General features: G+C 43.7%; 1 protein-coding gene across 1 annotated transcript in view; it reads left to right on the forward strand.

The window, feature by feature from the left end:
* The window catches only part of PIGK (phosphatidylinositol glycan anchor biosynthesis class K), a 284181-nt gene that overhangs the window by 73404 nt on the left and 190771 nt on the right, over positions 1–20006 (forward strand). Inside the window, exons 7-8 of the mRNA XM_082266226.1 lie at positions 17550–17667; positions 18726–18836. Coding sequence (XP_082122352.1) covers positions 17550–17667; positions 18726–18836 — 229 coding nt within the window. The remainder of the gene's footprint in view (positions 1–17549; positions 17668–18725; positions 18837–20006) is intronic.

The raw sequence follows: 20006 nt of genomic DNA on the forward strand, positions 1-20006 counted from the left end.
CATGCATCCCTATGGGGCATCGGATGTGAGCGGAGACATGTCAGCCGACATCCGATCCGATCCGTCAAAACCGGACGGATGGAAACCCTATTTTCCATCCGTCTGGCCAATCGGATGAGAATGGATAGACGGTCCGTTCCCATCCGATTCCCCCATAGAGATGAATAGGGACCTGACAGCTGTCTCCGCACACAGCGCGGAGACACAGCTGTCATTGGCCTGCTCAGCAGGGTATCGGCGGATCGATCCCCCGCTGAGAAAAGCGGAGTCCGCCTGGCAGATCACAGTGATCAATAATGTTGTCCCCTAAAATGAACACATATATTTCAGTGCAACATGTATATTATTCACCAAACATGTGAAATGTAAATTATAAGCCAACATTTGTATATAGTGCTTTTGTGCATCAAACTCTTTAAATGCTCAATCAAAAATCCACTACTTGTATATTAATCTGTAAACTTTCACTTCGTAGTTCTTGTGTAAAATGTCCAAAAGCTCTTCAATACTTTCGTTAATAAATTCTAAAATAACGAATACACACAAAGATCTTGTTGTGCCAAATGTCCAAATCCTTTCCAATACTGTTAAAGTACAAGTCAGTAAGTGCTATCACTTAATGAAAGTGCTCTGTGCATAAATAATTTCTTCCATGCTTCTAATCCTCCGCTGTGCATTAACACCACACTTGAGAACTCACCAGATGACCCCTCTGTGAAGAGTAAGGTCTTAAAGCGCTTTTCCTCCAAGGGGTTAATATATCCAGGACAGGCGCTTTTCCACTCCAAAATTACGGTTATCATAAATTAGAGGAAAGAGCACTAGTCACACCTGAGCGCGAGAGTGGGAGTAATGGTGATCTAGGTAATAAACAAAATTAGTTTTTTTTTTTTCTCTGTGATTAAACTGTGGGTATACATTCAACAGGGATTGGTCCTCCAGAAAATGATAATCCTGATAGTTTAAAATATTCATTATGCTATTCAAAATCTTGAACTATCAAATCTAATCAAAATTTTGAACTATTTTATTTTATTTTGGCCCGCAACCAGTTACCAAATCACTTAAGTAGCCAGGTTAAGCACCCCTGATTTACACAGCAGGTATCAATGATGAGGTGGAGGGGGGGGGGACCAGAGAATAGTAGGGTATTGGAGAATAAGGTGTGGGAGAAGGGGGAGAAAGGAAGGGATTAGGGGACCATGGGGACCTGGCTGGGGTACGAGGGGCCACGGCTGGATAGTAGAATGTGTTCAGAGAGACAGTAGAGAGCAGTCCAGGTTCATTTGTCAGTTCTACTCCAAGTCAAGAGGACCATATTTAAGAAACCGTGAGCACTGATTTAATAATTTTGTTATTTTTTCCTTTAAAACCCACCCCTAGCTTCATTTTTTTAAAGGATGGCAGTAGTTTTGCTATTCTATGTATTCATTCAGTTTTCCTTATATAATACTTACCTTTTCCAGCATTTCCCTCTGCATCCTCTTTCCAGAGTGGTTAAAACCCCCCTTCCTGGCTGAATGATGTCCAGCGTCATTCAACCGTTATCTGTTGAAGGAGAAGTTGGAGGCTGATTAGCTCTTCTCTGTCACTCTCTGCTCCCAGAATACAATGATGGCTCCAATGGCTATAGCCACCAGCAGTAATCTTACAAAAAAAAAAGATCAAGTGATTTTCTTTCCTTCAACACGTTGTTGAAGGACAGAATTTTGCATACTCTTTGGCCAGCCTAAGAATCCAGAACATGGTGGAAGGTACATAAAAAAATTCATACCCCTCCAGTACATTATCCACAGGAACTCTGATTAGGGATATATGTTGTACAGCCGTCAGGCATGCTCTCAGATTTACGTGATTTTGGGCTTGAATGTTGTGGTCAACAATATATACCTGGTAATGGTTGACATTGTACCAAAGATTATCCAGAATCCATTGCCAGAATTGCCTTTCTGGCCAAATCAGGTCTTCTCACCCTCAGTGGCTGACTATAATGTTCGATGGTAGTTGACATACCCTTTTACTTAACACCAACTTTAAGATACTTACATTATGGCTACAACCCATCTTACCAACTGTCATTGAGACAGACCAGACCGGTTTCATGGCCTCAATTCATGAAGATGCGACTGACCTCAATTTATGAAGATTACACACCCATATTCATGCCCAACATCTTAACTACTTTCAGACTGGAAGATTTGGCTGCTCAATGACCAGGCCCTATTTTGCGATTCGGCACTGCGTGATTTTAACGGACAATTGCGCAATCATGCGATGCTGTACCCAAACAAAATTGACGTCCATTTTCTCCCACAAATAGAGCTTTCTTTTGGTGGTATTTGATCACCTGTGCGATTTTTTTTTTTTTATTTTTTGCGCTATAAACGAAAAAACAAAAGTGACAATTTTGAAAAAAAATATATATTTTTCACATTCTTTTATATGAAATTCTCAAAAAAAAATTTAAATATCAAAATTTTAACATTTTAGGCCAATTTGTTTTCTGCTACATATTTTTGGTAAAAATCGCAATAAGCGTATTTTGATTGGTTTGCGCAAAAGTTATTGCCTTTATTAACTACAGGAAAGATTTATGTCATTTTTATTTATTTATTTATTTTTTACTAGTAATGGCGGCGATCTGCAATTTTTTGATTTTTTTTTTTTGTGGGACAGCGACATTGCGGCGGACAGATCGGACCCCTAACTTACATTTTTGACACTTTTGGGGTACCAGTGACATTACTACACTAATCAGTGCTAAAAATATGCACTGTTAATGTAAAAATGACACTGGCAGGGAAGGGGTTAACAGTATGTGTGATCAATGGGTTAATTGTGACCCTAGGGGCGTGATTCTAACTGTGGCGGGGCGTGGCTTGTGAAGTCATCGCAGAGACTTGTGATCCTATATAGCAGGATCACATGACATCTGTGATCACTTCAGGGAGAAGTACGGACGGCTGTGTTTACATCAGCCGTCCGTCCTTCTCTGTCAGGGGTGGGAGATCGCAGGTGGCCGGCGGCCATCGGAGCCGCCTGACACCCGCACTGGCTCCCCCGCAGACGAGCAGGGGCGGGAGCGCGCCTCCGGTGGCGAGCGTTCGCCCCTAGCTCCTCCCAGGCGAGCACCGTACATGTACGGCGCTTTGCCTGTACGAGCCAGACTGCCGCAGTATATCTGCGGAGGCTGGTTGTAAAGTGGTTAATTTGAGCTCCACAGTAGTTTCCTCCCTAGACGTAGGAAAGGCCTTCGACACAGTAGAATGGCCTTTCCTGTGGGAAGTACTCTGCAGAATGGGCTTTCCCCTGGTCTTTATCAAGTGGCTACAGGTTTTATACAAACATCCCACGTCGGCTATTAGGCTGGGGGGCAGTCTGTCAGAGCCTCTTCTCTATCCAGCCCTGTTCGCCATTGCCATTGAGCCAGTGGCGCAGGCACTTTGCACTTCCCCGAATATCAAGGGGCTGCGTGTTGGCTTGCTGGAGGGGAGGGTGGCACTGTATGTGGGCAGATTACCTGCTGCTATTTCTAAATGATGCTGGCCCACCCCCTACAAGGCATCCTACAAGTTCTAGATTCGTTCTCCTCAGTCACGGCATTAGAGTTAACTGGACCAAATCCCTGGTATTTCCTATAGACCCCACAGCCCAAACTAGAGTCCCTTCCAATATTCCCCTACTTTACTCTTTTACAGGTTACACAAAATGAACTCCAGCTTTTCCCCTGGGTGCTGGCGGTGTGGAGGAATCCCAGGGGACTTTGCCCATATTTTCTGGCCCTTCCTGGTCATCGTCGGGTTCTGGGAGGAAATATTAGCCACCATACATCTGATGAGTGTCATACCCCTACAGCCAACCATGTCCATCTGCATACTTGGCCTAGTTGAACAATCTATCCCAACGGTCGCCGGGCATACCATGGTAGGTTCGCTCCTGTTTTATGCCAGGAAGGCCATTGCACTTCATTGGAAGAAATCCTCTCCTCCGCCCCTTTCCTTTTGGAAGCAGCTGGTTAACGATCGCTTGCCTCTTTATAAAGATACTTATGCTAACAGAGGCTGACCCAAAATATATGATCAGGTATGGTCCAAGTGGCTAGCTGAGCCCTCTATTGCTTCCGAGGAGCCTTCGGCTTGATGTGTCTCCTATTAATGTAATTGATTGGTTCACAAGTGGTCTTTCAATAATTCCACTCAGGTTTGCATTGACTTATAGATAGAAGTCATTGCCTGTGCCAATTCTGGGCCTATTGGAGCTGGGCCTTCCTCTCCAATAATGTGACCCTCATACGGTCTTGTTACATATAAGTCTTCTAGGTATTATACATTGCACTCCCCTGCGGGGGTCACTTTATCGTATGTGACTAATTGTGTGTTTTTGTTGTTTGTTGGTGTTGTTTAAACCAATAAAACATTTTTTCAAAAAATAAAAAATAAACCCCACCAGAGGCGCATGTGCAGGGGACTCCAAGATGGCTGTTTAGCCAAGTCTTCTAATCTCCACCACAGCCTTCAGAGCACTCGTTCTTGTCCCGCTGCACCAGCGATCGACCTGGGAACACCCAGGGAACAATCTGATGTCCGGAGGCTCTGTTAGGAGGAACCTATCAAGTCAGCGGCAGGCACGGTTTATCCAAGATGGTGGCCACTACCACACAAGGCACAGACTGTGATACAGAGGAATCTATAGCCCACCAAGAAGCCTCGAGCCCTGCAATACCTACTATAGTACATGTCACAGTGTGTAATCAGCCCCATGCTGCTCCTTTCTCAGCATCTCCTGAATCACTGATTGGGAGGACATGTGAAGATCTTATCCTGACACCCATGAGTAACTTTCTGGCCACCCCATCTATTGTATCTCTAGGCAGGTAGACCAAAGTGGATACAATGTGCCTCCATCTGCCGCTGATGCGTTTGTTATACTCTCAGTTGCAGATTGATGTTCTCCACTTGTCAGGGATATCACCATTCTCCGTTTTTTTAGTAGGAAGTGGCCGCACCCTACCTCACCTGGGTGGGTTACTGGGTTTTTGGTTTCAGTGTTTTTCTAATTGTTGTCTTGTATTCTTTTTCTTCCCAGTCTCTTTTCTTTTTCTTTCTCTTTCCTATGGTCTGCCTGGAACCCCTCCCATATCGATTTGCGGGATTGAGACATTGGAAAGGCTGTGGATGCACTGGGTGCGATTTTTTTTTTTTTTTTTTTTCTATTTTGGGTTGTATGAACCTCCTGATCCACGGCTAATTCTAAACCTTCCAATATGATCATGCAGATTATATCCCACAATGTACAGGGTCTTAATTCCCCGGTAAAATGGCAGAAGTGGTTTCAATTATATCATACCCTAAAGACATGTTATTCTCCTAAAGGAAACTAATTTCCCAATCTCTTACAACCCCCTCCTTCCTTCACCAGAGCTTCCCCCAATTTTACCTAGCTAATCCCGTAAACAAGACACGTGGAGTAGCAATTTGCCTTTCCAAATGTTTACATTTCTCCCCTTCCAAAATACTCAGGGACCTGGAAGGTCTTTATCTGTTGGTGGGAACCATCAATGGAAATATCTATACATTTGTTTCCCTATTACACCCCAAATAAAGGCCAAGCGGGATTTTTCAAAACCATGACACAAACACTGAAGCCCGATTTACAGGGCACCATCATTTTTGGTGGTGACCCCAATATAGCATTTGATCCCCCTCCCCTCCTCCCAGACAAAGCCTAAAAATAGCAAAGGTTCTTCACTCCCTTTGCATGATAGATATCTAGAGGGAGTTAAACCCCCATGTCAGAGACTACACGCACTTCTTGGCCCCACATCACACGTACGCCAGGATAGACCATATTTTCATTAGATCTTCCTCTATTCCCCTAGTCAAAACATCCAAAATTTGAGACACACCCCTGTCAGACCACTCCATGCTGACGCTTTCCCTCTGAAGCTCTTTACAGGACGAAGGCCCATTCAAATGGCGTCTCAATGAGGCCCTCCTGAGTGACCCTATAGAATGTACAATCCTAGAAAAAGCCCATAAGGAATATTTTACAGACCATGACAATAACAGCGTTTCACCAACAACACTTTGGACAGCCCACAAAGCAGTGCTGAGAGGGAACTCATTCAAGTTTCTTCCCAGCTGAAACGTGAACGTAGAGCTGAAATCCATAAACTAATTGAGGAATTTCTTGATCTGAGCAAATGTCACAAAGGTAACCCTACTCCTTCCACCCTGGCTTAGCTAGACTCTGCCAAGGTGAAATTAAATCTAGCCCTGATTACAGCAGCAGAAAAGCACATTAGATGGACTGGTGCTAAATTCTACTCACAGAAGGACAACATAGGTTCTAAATTGGCAAACAAACTATGCCCCGCAGGAAGGCTTTCTTTTGTCCATTGACCTCCAGAAGGCCTTTGATTCCATCTCTTGGCCCTACCTTTTTAAAATACTAGGAAGATGGGGTTTTCGGCTCTAAATTGTTGGGAATCATTCAGTCTCTTTACTCTGCTCTGAAAGCACAGATCCGTTTGATGGGTCATTATTCTAACTCTAACCTTTTGACATAAAAAAAGGGACCAGACAGGGCTGTCCCTTATCGCCTCTAACTTTCGCAATATCTATTGAAACCTTAGCAATCACCATTCGATCACACCCTGATATTAATGGAGTCTTGTGTGGTCTTCAGGAACATAAATGCGTGTTGTACGCAGACGGCCTACTGCTCTTTATCACACCCCCCCCCCCCGATTTTCACCTCTAATGTATTTCAACTGCTCCAAGACTTTGGTTCTATCTCAGGCTTAAAAGTAAATGTCTGCAAGTCTGTAGCACTGAGCATCTCGGTTCCTCTGCAGCTAGTAGACCAGTTGAGGCACCACTTCCCCTTCTCCTGGTCCTCTGACTCCATTGCCTATTTGGGAATTAATCTACCCCACAACATTGGCAAACTGTTTTGTTAATTATCCCTCTATGCTCCGGAAACTAGAGGAGGATTTAAAACAATGGGCAAAATGTGATCTTCCCTGTCTGGGAAGGATCAACTCTATCAAAATGACTCTTCTACCACGTCTTCTGTACCGCTTCAGGTCCCTCCCCATCCCGATAAAGAAAACGCTACTTCTCAAATTTCAATCAAAAATCATCCGCTTTGTTTTGGGGAGGGAGAGTTACCACTGCCTTACTTCAGCTACCGACTGAAAAGTCAAGGGGGGCTGGGCCTACCCAATTTATGGTGGTACTATCAGGCTGCGCAATTAGCTCAAATCTCCACAGTATACCCTAGGGGTCCCAAACCTGATTGGATTGCTATGGAAAGGCAGGCAGTTCCCCTGCATACTATAGCCTTTCTGCTCTGCAGTCCTCCTAAATGGAGACCCACATTTCTCCCATTTCTCTTGCATACTGTATACTTGAAATGCCTCCCACTGATAAATTTAGACTGTCCCAGATTTCGCACTTCCTACACTCTCTATCTGGCTAGACAAACCTGACCCCCCCCCCCCCCAAACTTACAACCTATGAACAATAGTGTCCTAAAATTATGAATCACAGGGGAGGCATCTCTACTATCTATTCTGCCCTAAACCATTCCATGCTCTGTCCTGGGAACCTAAATTGGATATACAGTGGGACCCAGACAAGTGGTTCCAGTCACTCCAACACTCCTACAAAGGTATCATGAACATATCTCTAATACAAGCGAATGTCAAAATGCTCACTAAATGGTATTATGTCCTGATTAGATTACCCAGCATCTACCCAGATGCTTCTCCGCTGTGCTTCAGAGGGTGTAATCTAGTTGGCTCCTTTTTTCACACATGGTGGTCTTGCTCCCGTATTAGAGGCTATTAGAACAAATAGCTCCACCTAATACGAAATATACTGGGGTTGTTGTTCCTCAGGATTCCACTTTAGCCCTCTTGAACCACAGGGTAGATAAAACCCCTAAACATACTCAGACCTTGATCTTCTTTATGTTTTTGGGAGCTACAATTACGATAGCCGAAGCTTAGAAGAAGCCCTCAGTCTCAATATCAGCAACAAAGTGGAAATTCTCCTGAATCATGTCCCAGGAGCAACTTGTTGCTGAACTTCAGGATAGAGTGCGAAGGTTTGAAGCAGTCTGGGAACCTTGGATGATTTATGTTGGAGTACCCCTGTACCCAAGTATGGCATTCCCACAAAAGGACCCTCCCTACTTCGCCTCCCCTTGCTCTTTGACTTTTCTTTCTCTAAAAGCCACTTGGCTTCTCCCCCCTTTCATCTCACTCTTTTATTTATTCTTTTTCCTCCAATTGTGAAATCCTTTTTCTGCTCCTCATGCTCAGAAGGTTGAACAATTGTTTCAAAAGTGGAAATTCTTTTTTTCCCTCTCATTTTCTTATATTTTGATAGCCAACACAAGGTTATTTTTAGACACTTGAGTGGTTCTTTAAATTCTCTTCTCCCTCTCTGTATGATACAAGCAGCCCGGACTTTGACATTAGCTAGATCGGTGACTCTAGACGAGGGCAGGAGGGGGAGAAGCCTTCCGGGTCTCCAGACACCCTTGATGGGGGTCTCCACGTCCATAGTTTGATCCCATGGGGGTGGCGTGCCTGACCACCACCGGGTTGGAGGAGCCCTGGCTATGCTCCCTTCCCTTAGCCCCGGATCTCCTGGGCCTTCTATGACAAGAGGCCTTAGAGGGTGTAAGAAGCTTTTGCTACTTGTTTAGTTTGAATTATACTCTCTCTGTCTCCATTTAATTACACAAACCACCCTAAATTATTTGTATTGTACTTGTTCATTTACACCTTTGCGCCTTGCAGGCTAATTTATTATCTGTATGTCCTTTTTATTACGATATTTAAACATATTAAAAAGAAAATAAACCTCACTAAAAATGCACCTCCCAGTTGAAATGCATTGAAAATGTAGCAAGAACGCATCAATAACGCACCCGTGTTATGTTTTCGGCACCATTATCGGCACCTTTTTTCTTTATCGGCAAAATGCGGAAAACACTGTTTTCAGCAGATATGTTTGGACCGCCTCTCTCAGTGCATCTCCAGTATAGACCTCCTTTTCGGCTTGCCTGGTTTTTGTTTTTTCTTCTTCTTTTTTTTTTTTTTTTTTTACTATTGGCTGTGGCTGCTTTTTTCCAGCGTTTTTTAAGTTTCTGGTACTTTGAAACACATTTTGATTGTTCTCTATGCTTTGGAACCATTCACACAGCATCAGTTTGCTTGTAAAAAAACTTGCTTGCATCAGTTTGTATGTGTTCCCATTGAGTGCAATGAAAGGAAATCCTTGGGATCTCCAGGGATGCGCTAAAAGCAACTGGTAAATTTTGACTTGTGGTTACAGTTATGCATGTTCTCACATGCTCTGAATTGATGCTTCTTGTCAGACCCATTTGAAGCATTTCAGAAAGTACGGCTACTTTCAGATGACAGATTGCATCAATTCACTCCGCTGCAAAGACCCGTTAATGTAAATAGACCTTAGATTTGTGGTTACTTTTCTGGAAAATTGTAAGATCAATGGGCATTCCATGTTTTTTATATCTGATTCAAGCACAACAACATGATATTGCAGTCTTTAGGTATATAATGGGTCTTGTACTCTGGCACCTGCTGAACATTTGACCCTCACCCAGTAGAACACTGGGAAATTAGGCAAACGTTTCTAGCCCATCTTGCTGAGAATTTGTCCAAAGGTATTTGTTTGGAAAATAGCTTGATATAGAGTCCTTGTCACAAACTGACATCTGAATCTGTAGAAACCACTTATTTATTTTTTAATGTAGCAAGACTCTTAAGAACTCCTTTATGTAAGACACGTGTCAAACACAAGCCCCCTGGGCTGAATCTGGCCCGCCAGGCCGTTTTATGGGACCTTCACACCCAGGGAATTTTTTCAGTGGCTATCACCCTTCGCTCATTACTATCACTTGTAAACACAGAAGCCTTTTGTATTTACAAGGAAAGCTTTCCTCTTAGCTGCTCTCACAGATCCCTGCCTGTCCTATACACACTGCAGGGACCAGGAAGAAGCAAATACAGGTGTAGTGTGGGATGGGGCATCACGTTGTAAGCTGCACTTTGATCCCCATCTGAGCATGGGTGCACAGATGCCAGTCAATAATCTTTGTGTGTCCTGTTTCCTTCTCACTGCTGTGTCTGAGCAAATGAGGAGGGAGAGACCCGAGAGAGCTTCTGCTCTCGTGCACATTGCTGGCTCTAAATCAAGGTTCAGGAAGGTATAAAGGAGGCTGGCTGTCGGGGGGTGGGAACAGAGCTTCATGCAGAAGTTTTTCCACCTTAATGCAAAGAATGCATTAAAGTGGATGTAAACCCCATAAATGAAATTTGACCTGGGTACATAGATCTGTAGTGTTTACTTATCTCTCTCCAAAGCCCTAAGTCCCATGTCTTTTTGCTGCTCTCTTTTTCTGTTATCAGCATTATAACCTCTGACAAGTTCGCCAACACAGGAGATAAAAGCAGCTGGAAATTTGTGTTGGGATGGGTGCATAGAGAGAGATTACCAGAGAGCTGGTCTATTCACAGCACAGCTCTGCTTGTTTTTTTCCTTCCTCTGCCTATGTGGAGAGGGGGGTTGGGTGTGTGTGCCTTTTCTCCAATCAGCTGTCATGTATGCCAAAACTCAACACCCAGTGCTGGAAAGGAAGAAAAAATTCTAACACGATGTGCACTTTCTAAACCGTGTAGAAAGCTGAAGACAGCAGATATAAAGATAAAACTTATGTAGGGAGATTTGTTTCATCTATTATCTGAGGCTGTTTACTTCACTGGGTATAAGCGAGGATTTACATACACTTTTAAGGTAAAAAAAAAAACTTTCTGCCTTTAGAACCACTTTAAGTAGAAGTGTATCTGTACTTACAATTTTATCTTGGTCACTCTGCCTCCCGAAAATACATGTTCTGTACATAATTGTTGATCCTGCCAGTGAAGTACAACTTAATGCAGATTCTTGGGATGGTGGGACAACAATGTTGCACTGCTCTGAATTGTCACCCCACATAGGCTGTGATGACTTGCGCTACATTGGGATTAGAAGATGTTGCAGGGGTTGCGGTTTGCAGTATTGTTATTGCTGATTCACAAACCTGTAGCTTGTCAGTCAGCACGTGGATACACTGCTTACTGGATTAACAAGCCCTGTGTCTGTTGCTGAAACTCTCTCCCAGTGAGCTCATCCCTGAAAAGCAAACTTGGAGATCTATTAAATCTATTCTTAAAAGCAGCCCACATTATACTTAGTTAGGCACACATGTAACCCATTGATTGCCCCTGATGTTAACTCCTTCCCAGCCAGTATCAGTAGTACAGTGACAGTGTATAATATCACTGATCGGTGTATTGGTGTCACTGGTGATGTCAGTGGAAGTTAGTCATTCCCCCCCCCCCCCCCCCAGCGTAAGTCGCTGATCCCCGCCATTAGTAGTTTAAAAAAAAATACAGTATTTATACCATAGTTTGTAGGCGCTATAACTTTCACATGTAGCAGAATACATTTTGGCCAAAATTTAAAAAGAAATTTTAAATTTTTTTGTTTCATTTTTTGAAATTCTTTATTTAAGGGTATGTAGCATAACACGGTAGTATGACCTGACAGCACAGTCCTGACGAAGTTGAACAGCGGTGAAATGAAGGAAATTAAAATAACAGAGATTTAAAGTCACTAACCAAGCAATATACCAGGTGTAACAGATCATGGCTAATAACTTAGGATCGTAGTTATCTCTAGGAAAAAAACATTGCCAAGTGGTAAAAAAATACTTGCAGGAACATGGCTCGCATGTACATACTGAAAGGATCAGGTCATCTACAGGCACATATCTATTGTAAGGTAAGGGCAAACGATGACCCTCAGTTGTAACTTATGGTCGGTACATACTGAAATGCATTTTCCGATGTTTTGAGGAAAAAAGTGGACTCACTAGGTGTCTAAAAAGGGGAGAAAAAAAAAGAGAAGTAAAAGTGATAGGGGGCAGAAAAATAAAAATGAGGGGGGGAGGAGGGGAACCATGTTGGGGTTGACAGCACAAGGAATTGAGCTCTCAGCACTGGATACCCTCAGTTAAGAATAGGTTAAGTATTTTCCTGAAAATTGAAACCTATCCCAATATAGCCAGCACAAATTGTGTTTCTAAGTCTTGTCCACGAGGACTGCAATGAGGTGTTTCATTTACTGAATGTCATGTACCTTGACAAACCATTGCGATATAGGGCATGGGGCTGCTTGTTTCCACATACTGGGAATACATGCCCTAGCATTCAGGAGATGCTTCAATAAGGATTTACACTATCTCTTGACATTGGAGTCAAATTAAGGAGAACTGCAGTTGGGTTGTCGAAAAGAGAGTGGTCTGTGAGTTTGTGCACTTACTGTAAGACCTGTTGCCAGAAGGGCCGAATCTTTGGATAGTCCCAGAAAATGTGAAATGTTGTGCCAGTCTGGGAGCCACATCGCCAACATAATGGGCAATGTCCAGGGAAGAGGGACGCTTACGCAGAAGGGTCCGGTACCAGCCTCCTGATATTTACTACAAAGGGAAGCTTTATAAGCATGGATATGTTTTATAGCAGAAACTAAAAAATATTGTTTTTTTTTAAAAAAAAGTTTTTGCTATTTTTTAGTTTATAGCGCAAAAAAATAAGAAACCCAGTGGTGGTCAAATACCACCAAAAGAAAGCTCTATTTGTGTGAAAAAAAAATCATATACATTTTTTTTTTTGGGTCTAGCATTGCATGACTGCGCAATCGCCACTTAATGTAGCACACTGCGGTATAGCAAAAAATAGCCAGGTCATGAAGGGGGTAAAATCTTCCAGAGCTGAAGTGATTAAAGTGACATTCAGCACTCATAATAAAATGTATGTATAGCATCCAGCGTATTGCCATCAGGACCCGTGGCTGCTGAATACTCAAAAAGTGACTGTGTCTGATTGAATGCAGTCACTGCCTGGCTGACAATTTTCCACCCAGTGATGCCAGCAGGGCCACCCAACTAAAGCTGATTCAAGAATCAGCCGAAATTCGAGTCGTGTATGGCCAGCTTTAGTTGCAGTTCCAGCCGTAGTCTTATTTAACTGACAGACTTTTTCCATTCTTATATTTTTTATTCATCAAATGGCTTAAGCAGTCAAGGTTTTTGTTGGGTGCAGTCTGTTAGAAAACGACATCTTGAAAAGAGGGTAATTGGATTTAGGTATTCCAGTCAATGAGATGAGACAAGAAGTGTACTGTGGAGGTGCTCTGCCCTGTATAAAAAGTATGGTTACTAATAATCTGCTCTTTTCAAGCAAGATCCTTTCATGCGAATTATGGTCTGATCAAAAGAAAGTTCAGAAGACTCTAGTAGAAGGGTTTCAGAAATGCCAGAAAGCTAGATTTTTCTTCTAATAGTCTGATAATCTGCTTTGCAAGGCATTGTGGGAAGGTAATATGAGGCAGAATTCAGAGAGTCCGGCTTAAGAGTATTTTAAAATACATTTAACTTTTTAAAGTGAACCTAGCATCAAGTATTTTTTTTATGTTTAAGTGGTTGTACACATCAGACATGAAATATGAACAAAGTATATCCCTCTATAGCAGGGGTGCTCAACCTGTGTCCCTTGGAGCCCTCAAAAGTGGTCCTTGACCTCAAACCAGCGAAGGGCATTGTAACGGATCAGGGCACCCCAGACCGGGTACCTCCGTTGACAGATGCTCCTAGTGCTTTCCAAGGGCTCCAAACACTCCACCAGACACCGTAACCACTTCAGACCCCACGAACCGCCGCAGCTTGGTTAGGGTCTCGCAATCTCCTACCCACCCTGGACCTACGACAAGGCTCCAGGTTCCTGTGGGTGAACCTCTCTTTCCCCAGAGAGTGCAGCAGAACAAGCTCTTACACAAGCTCTTACAAGAGCTCAGTGATTCTCTAAGGGAGTATGGAAGACCATAGCAATCCCTTGCAGCAGATTCCCCCAATAAGAGACAGGACTCTAGATGAGGATGAAGGAACTCTAAACAACTTTATTGAACAAGACTTATATACAGAATTTGGAACATCCCACCCCCAACAACCGCTTTCCTATTGGTCAATTGTAAAGTACCTGTGGTCCTCCTTTAGGTCCTCCTTAGCCATGCAAATGAGGAATTGAAAATGAGTCAGCAGTTATTGGTCAGATAGCTTGACCAGAAGGACTGCCATGTGCAAGGAGACAGAAGCCCCCAGGGGGCAATCGATGTACACAATAGCCAGACACAGAACAATGGGAGGTCATTAGCACTTACAATGAGACAGGGCAATCCACATTCCCAATACACAAACAAAAGGAAAACCTTGCTGACATTGAAAGATATGTAATATACACAGCATTTAAGAATTACAGATTTCATGGCAAATGGGAATAAATCTTAATATTTCTATATGGAGATATTGCTGGCAAATATGAAGCAATCCAAACCATTACTTATCTGTCATTAAATTCCAGTGATGGTGAATACCGTCACAGGCATGCCCATGCTCTGGGATGGTGAGTCAGAAAGCCCCGATCGCAATCAAGGGGTTGCCAACCCGCCATCCCAGAGCATCAGTGTGCATGGAGCCGGCAATGGCAAAAACAGGCGGCTGCGGAGGTAGCAGGAGCTGCATAAGCTAATGCTTCCTCTGTAGTGCCGGCTATGGTCCCATGCAGAATGATACCAAGTGCACTTCACCTAGGACCTCTGCAGTATATGTGATATTTATTACACTAACCTTTCCCTCTTCCTGCTTCTGCCTGAAGAGATGCCAGGCAGAAGCAGGAAGAGGGATATTTTAGTGTATTAAATATCACATACACTGCATTTTTGCCAAGAGCATATTAGCACTTACAAAAAAAGCTTTTCACACTGATCCGCAAATGCAGCACAGTGCACCTGCAGCTTTCCAGCAGGTTAGCTGCACTGAGCCATAGACTTCTATTATATCCTGCAGGTTTGGTGCACTTTCTGAAAGAAGCTAACCCGCAGGAAAGCTGCACATGCACTGCACTGCACCCTTGGTACGGGTTAACCGCAACGTATCAGTGTGTAAACAGTGAGGGCTCGTTTTTATTTGCGGTTTGGGGGGGTGGCAGTAAAACCCTATAGTTAATTGTGGCCCGTGACTGCTAACCAAAACCCTTAAGCGGGCCTTGCTCTTCAAAAGATTGGGTACCCTTGCTCCATAGTGTGTACTTGTCTCAATTATGAGCACTAAGTGTAATTTCTGTCTGCTGCCTGGTTCCTCTACTATCTGCATGTCAGGGGAGGGATCTCCAGCACACAGCCTGTGATTGAAAGCTTCAGCTCTGTTCTTGTGGGGGTGCCTCTTCCCTCCAATTAGCTCTAAGAGCTCCCCTGACTGAGCTCTGCAGGGTGTAACTTTAGCTTTATGCCCCCTTTTTCTCTTTCATTCATTGATGCACACAGCTCCTGCCATTCTTACCATTGGGTTTTGGTGCCTCCTACAGGAGTAGGATACTAGGCAGAAAAAACTTCTGGCTACACCCATGGGCAGTCCCAAAGGGTATACACCCTCTCCCTGTTATAGTCGCTCAGTTTTTTCTTGATAGTTAGGAGTAAGGACCTAGTTCCTTGCTGGGATCTTTGGTCCTGGCAAAAAATTTTTTTAGATAGAAAATTTTTTCCTACTGGATTTTTCCTGTGAGATCTACTATCAACTGCCGGACTGGGCGAAGGGCTGGATAATCTAGATCCAGTGGTCACCCCAGTCTGGCTGTCCAGCGCAGAAGCCTCAGCTCAGCGCTAGGTGGGCCGCGACATAGCCCCACTGGACGGGGGCTGGCCTGCGAGTTAAACGCCTCGCGAGGTCGCATACGACCGGGTCTCGGCTCGAGTTGCAGCTTTCCTCCTGGCCGACAGCCCCTCCATTTCGATGGAGAGGGGTTCTGTCTGGAGCAGTGCCTGCCTAGTTCCTGCTTTGGTGAGTAGCTGTCCCCCCCTCCCCCTGGAGGGTTTTGGGTTGCACGTGGGCCCCTCCATGGGACGGTCGGACCCCTGGGTTCCCCTCCTTCCCGCAGGCACCCCCCCCATGCCAAGTCCCTCATCCTGCTCCACGCGGGGCTATTTTGGGTGGTCTGGCCACTTTCCTGGGTTGGGGGCAGGGCGCTAATTGGCGATAGGGGCGGGGGTGCGCCCGCCGACGACTGGACGATCGATTGTGCGGGGGGGTTTTACCTGGTGGGGGCTCCTGCCAGGGCCCCCCCCCATTATGCCTGGATCTGTTCTTGAGGCCTGGTCTCCCTCCTGGGTCCCTGTAAGCCTTGTGGTGCCGTGCGGGGCCATCATTTTGTTGTAGCCTGTGTTTTTCTTTACACAGCGGCCATGTTTGTATAGTCCGGTGGCCATTTTCTTGTGGTTTGCCATTGGAAATAGCGGCGGCCATGACAGTGGAGCCCTGTGGGCGGCGATTTCAGCGGTGGGATCCCCTCCTCTTCCCCTGATGCTGACTCCTGGATCATTTTACTTCCTGATAGCCGCACGTGTAGTGCAGATTCTTCTGGTGACTGCAGGTGCCTGTTTCTGTGTGAGTCTGGTGGGGTCCTCTCTCTCTGATGAGAATCGCTTGGTGCTTTGTGCCTGGTGACCAGATAGTGCTGACAGTGCGGTGGGGTTGTCCCTTAGCAGTGTTTTACACTTTTTGAGGGGTCCCCCTTGTGACTCATGTAGTCTTTGGAGCACATTTCCCCACCTGATCCCCTCTCTAAGGTTGTCGGGCCCTCCAAGTCCCAACCTACCATCCATCCATCCATCCATGCAGCCGGTGGCCCACTTAATCCAGAGCTGCAGTAAATAGATAAATAACTAACATGTCAGGCTTTAAAATTTTGCACGCTTGTGGAATGGTGACGAACTACAGTAAAAAAAAAATAAAAAAAAATTAAATTGTTTACTTCCACCCTGGACCGGAAGTGACATCATGACGTCGCTCAGGTCCTCCAAGGCCATGGAGGCGATCAGAGAGTATCTACTCTGTGACCGCCGCTTGGACCAGCCGGCGACACATTCAAAACGTTTCTTGGGCGACCTGGCAGAATCTGTACGGACGAGCGGCGGGAGGGGACATCCTTCTGAATGCGTTCTAGTGGCTCATGAGCTGCTTGGAACACTTTAACGAGAAAGCCAGCCGCTGGGTTAAAAAAATAAATAAATACCGGGGTTATGGCTGATGGCTTCAGCCATAAACCCAGTAAAGCCCTAACTTTTAAATATGTATTGCGGACTTAAAGTGGTTTATGAAAAAAATCTGGAGCTTTTGTGAAAAGTTGTACTATTGCTTTATAATATATTCTGACAGTCAGGGATTTGATCATGCAGATCTGTAAAGTTACTGAAAGGTCCACCATAATAAGTACGTAACTGGAATCCACTGTTTTTATTTTGATTACTGGGAGGTTCTACTATGAAGCAGTGTCATATTTGAGTGATGCAATATATTGTATCACGTGTAATCGTATTAATATATTGGGAGAGTTATTGTATAAAACTCTGTGTTTCTTCCAGGTATAATGAATTGCTGTTTATAATAGATACCTGCCAAGGAGCCTCCATGTATGAGAGATTTTACTCCCCTAACATAATGGCTCTTGCAAGCAGCCAAGTTGGAGAAGATTCCCTATCTGTAAGTACATTTTTGCATCCTATATGTCCACTTATAACTCCATATGCCTTCTGTGAAGTGTCTGAAAAGTCAATTAGAAGTAAATGTGCTGCACATAGGAGGGAGGAGGGCCACGCAGGAAATGTTTTCTGGTGTACTTTGAATGCTGGGATGCTACGTTATTTTATATACCTATGCACAGATCCCTGTATCTGGAGTTTTTTTTTTTTTGACATTTAAATTAATTTTGAACTGGGAATACCCTTGGTGATTCCAATAGACCTCCCAAAGTACAGCAAAAGGAAAAATGTGCAAAGTTGTTTCTGCAAATGTGTTTGATTTGTGTTGATTTTCTAAGGTCAGAGAACTGTAAGGGCCCTTTCACATTCAGGAGTTTTTGTGTACGTAAAAAAAAAATAGAAAGAGCACCTGAAAAGCTCAAGAAAAATACTTCCCTTTAAAATCAATGAACGTGTTGACACTGGGGCGGAGCGCTTTCGTTGCGGTGAAAAAGTTCTTGCTTTCAGCGTCTTTGGAGCATGTTTGGGGAGCTAAAAAAAAATCACACCAAAAACGCTCCTCTCTATTGAAATGAATGGGAACTGCCTCAAAAGCACCTTAAAATGCCACAAAAATGCCCTCACTAAGCATTTTTGGTGTTTTTTTGAGTCACAAGTCCTTTAAAAACAGTGAGTCACAAGTCCTTTAAAAACAGCACCAAAAGCGCTGCATTAACGCATATGCGTTTTACTGGCATTTTTTTAAAGCGAATCAGTGTGAAAGTGCCCTAAAAAGGTCTGGATGCCTTCTTAAATGCACAAAATACAGTATATCTAGATAATAATATTTAGAGCTATATTTAGGGATGGCTGATCTAGGTAATATCCGATTGCCTCCAGGGGGATCGGGAAGAAAATTTTCACCCAACCCTTCTGAAGCTATTTAAATCCTGTTTTATTGTTTTGTTTTTTTTTTTTTTTTTGTTTGTTTTACTTTCCTTTGGACCAAAGGTAGGTATAGGATTGTGTATTTTGGGGGATGTATGTAAAATATAATAAATTATTGTTTTTGTCCTCCAGCACCAACCAGATATGGCGATTGGAGTCCATCTGATGGACAGATACACCTTCTATGTCTTGGAGTTCCTGGAAGAAGTTCACCCAGCTAGCCAGAACAACATGAATGACCTGGTAAGTCCTCTCTATTCCCTTTCTGCCCCTTACACTGGGATTTAGTTCTGCAGATTTTCTCCTGACTGTTGTGTGAGTGTGGATTTAGGAATTGTCAAAAATATTATTTATTACAGATACTTGTATAGTGCCGACAATTTATTTCAGGGTATAGAGCCATCAATTTACGCAGTGCTTTACATATACATTGTACATTCACATCAGTACCCTCAAGGAGCTTACAATCTAAGGTCCCTAACTGACATTCATACATACACATACCTGGGCCAATTTAGACAGGAGCCAATTAACCTACCAGCATGTCTTTGGAGCGTGGGAGGAAACCAGAGTACCCAGAGGAAACCCGCACAGGGATAACATACAAACTCCAGGCAGGCAGTGTTGTGTTGGGATTTGTACCAGCAACCCTTTTGCTGCTAGGCGAAAGTGCTAACCACTACACCACTTTTACCCAATGCTTTACATTACGGATGCACCGATATATCAGCCGCCAAAAATGATGGGCCGAAAATAGGGATATAGACATTTTGCCGATTGAAAAAAAAAAAGTGCCAATAATGGCTTGCTACGTCCTATTGACTTCAATGTAAAACCGCCCCCTATTGACTGCAATGCAATATCGTGTCTCATTGACTTCAATGCAAAATTGCGTCCCATTGACTCAATGCAAAAAAGCATCCTATTGACTGCAACACAAAATTGTGTTCCATTGACTTCAATGCAAAAACGCATCTCATTGACTTCAATGCAAAAATGCCAGGCATGTTAAATTTTAAAAATATTTTTTAAAAACTGTCCTTTTCGGCCAAGTGCATCCAGAATTTTCAGTTTCGGCACTGGAATTTTCCTTTTGGTGCGCCACTACTATACATATTGTAAATGTACGTTCCCATTAGTCCCTGACCTCAAGGAACTTACAATCTAAGGTCCCTAAAGACCGGTAAACACTGACAGTCTTTTTTTTTTTTTGGTTCAGCCCAGCGGATTGAACGCATGTACCTATCCAACTAAAAGCATTTTTGAGGGCAGGTACTGATGTTGAAGACTTGGCTTGTAATTGGCCATCAAAGTAATTCCAAAGGTGTTCTGTGGGGTTGAGGTCGGGGTTCTGTGAAGGCCACTTGAGTTTCTCCACACCAAAAGGGTCAAGTTTTGTCTTTATGAAACTTG

This window comes from Pelophylax lessonae (genome assembly GCF_965119305.1).
Source record: "Pelophylax lessonae genome assembly, chromosome: 8".
Taxonomy (NCBI): Eukaryota; Metazoa; Chordata; class Amphibia; order Anura; family Ranidae; genus Pelophylax; species Pelophylax lessonae.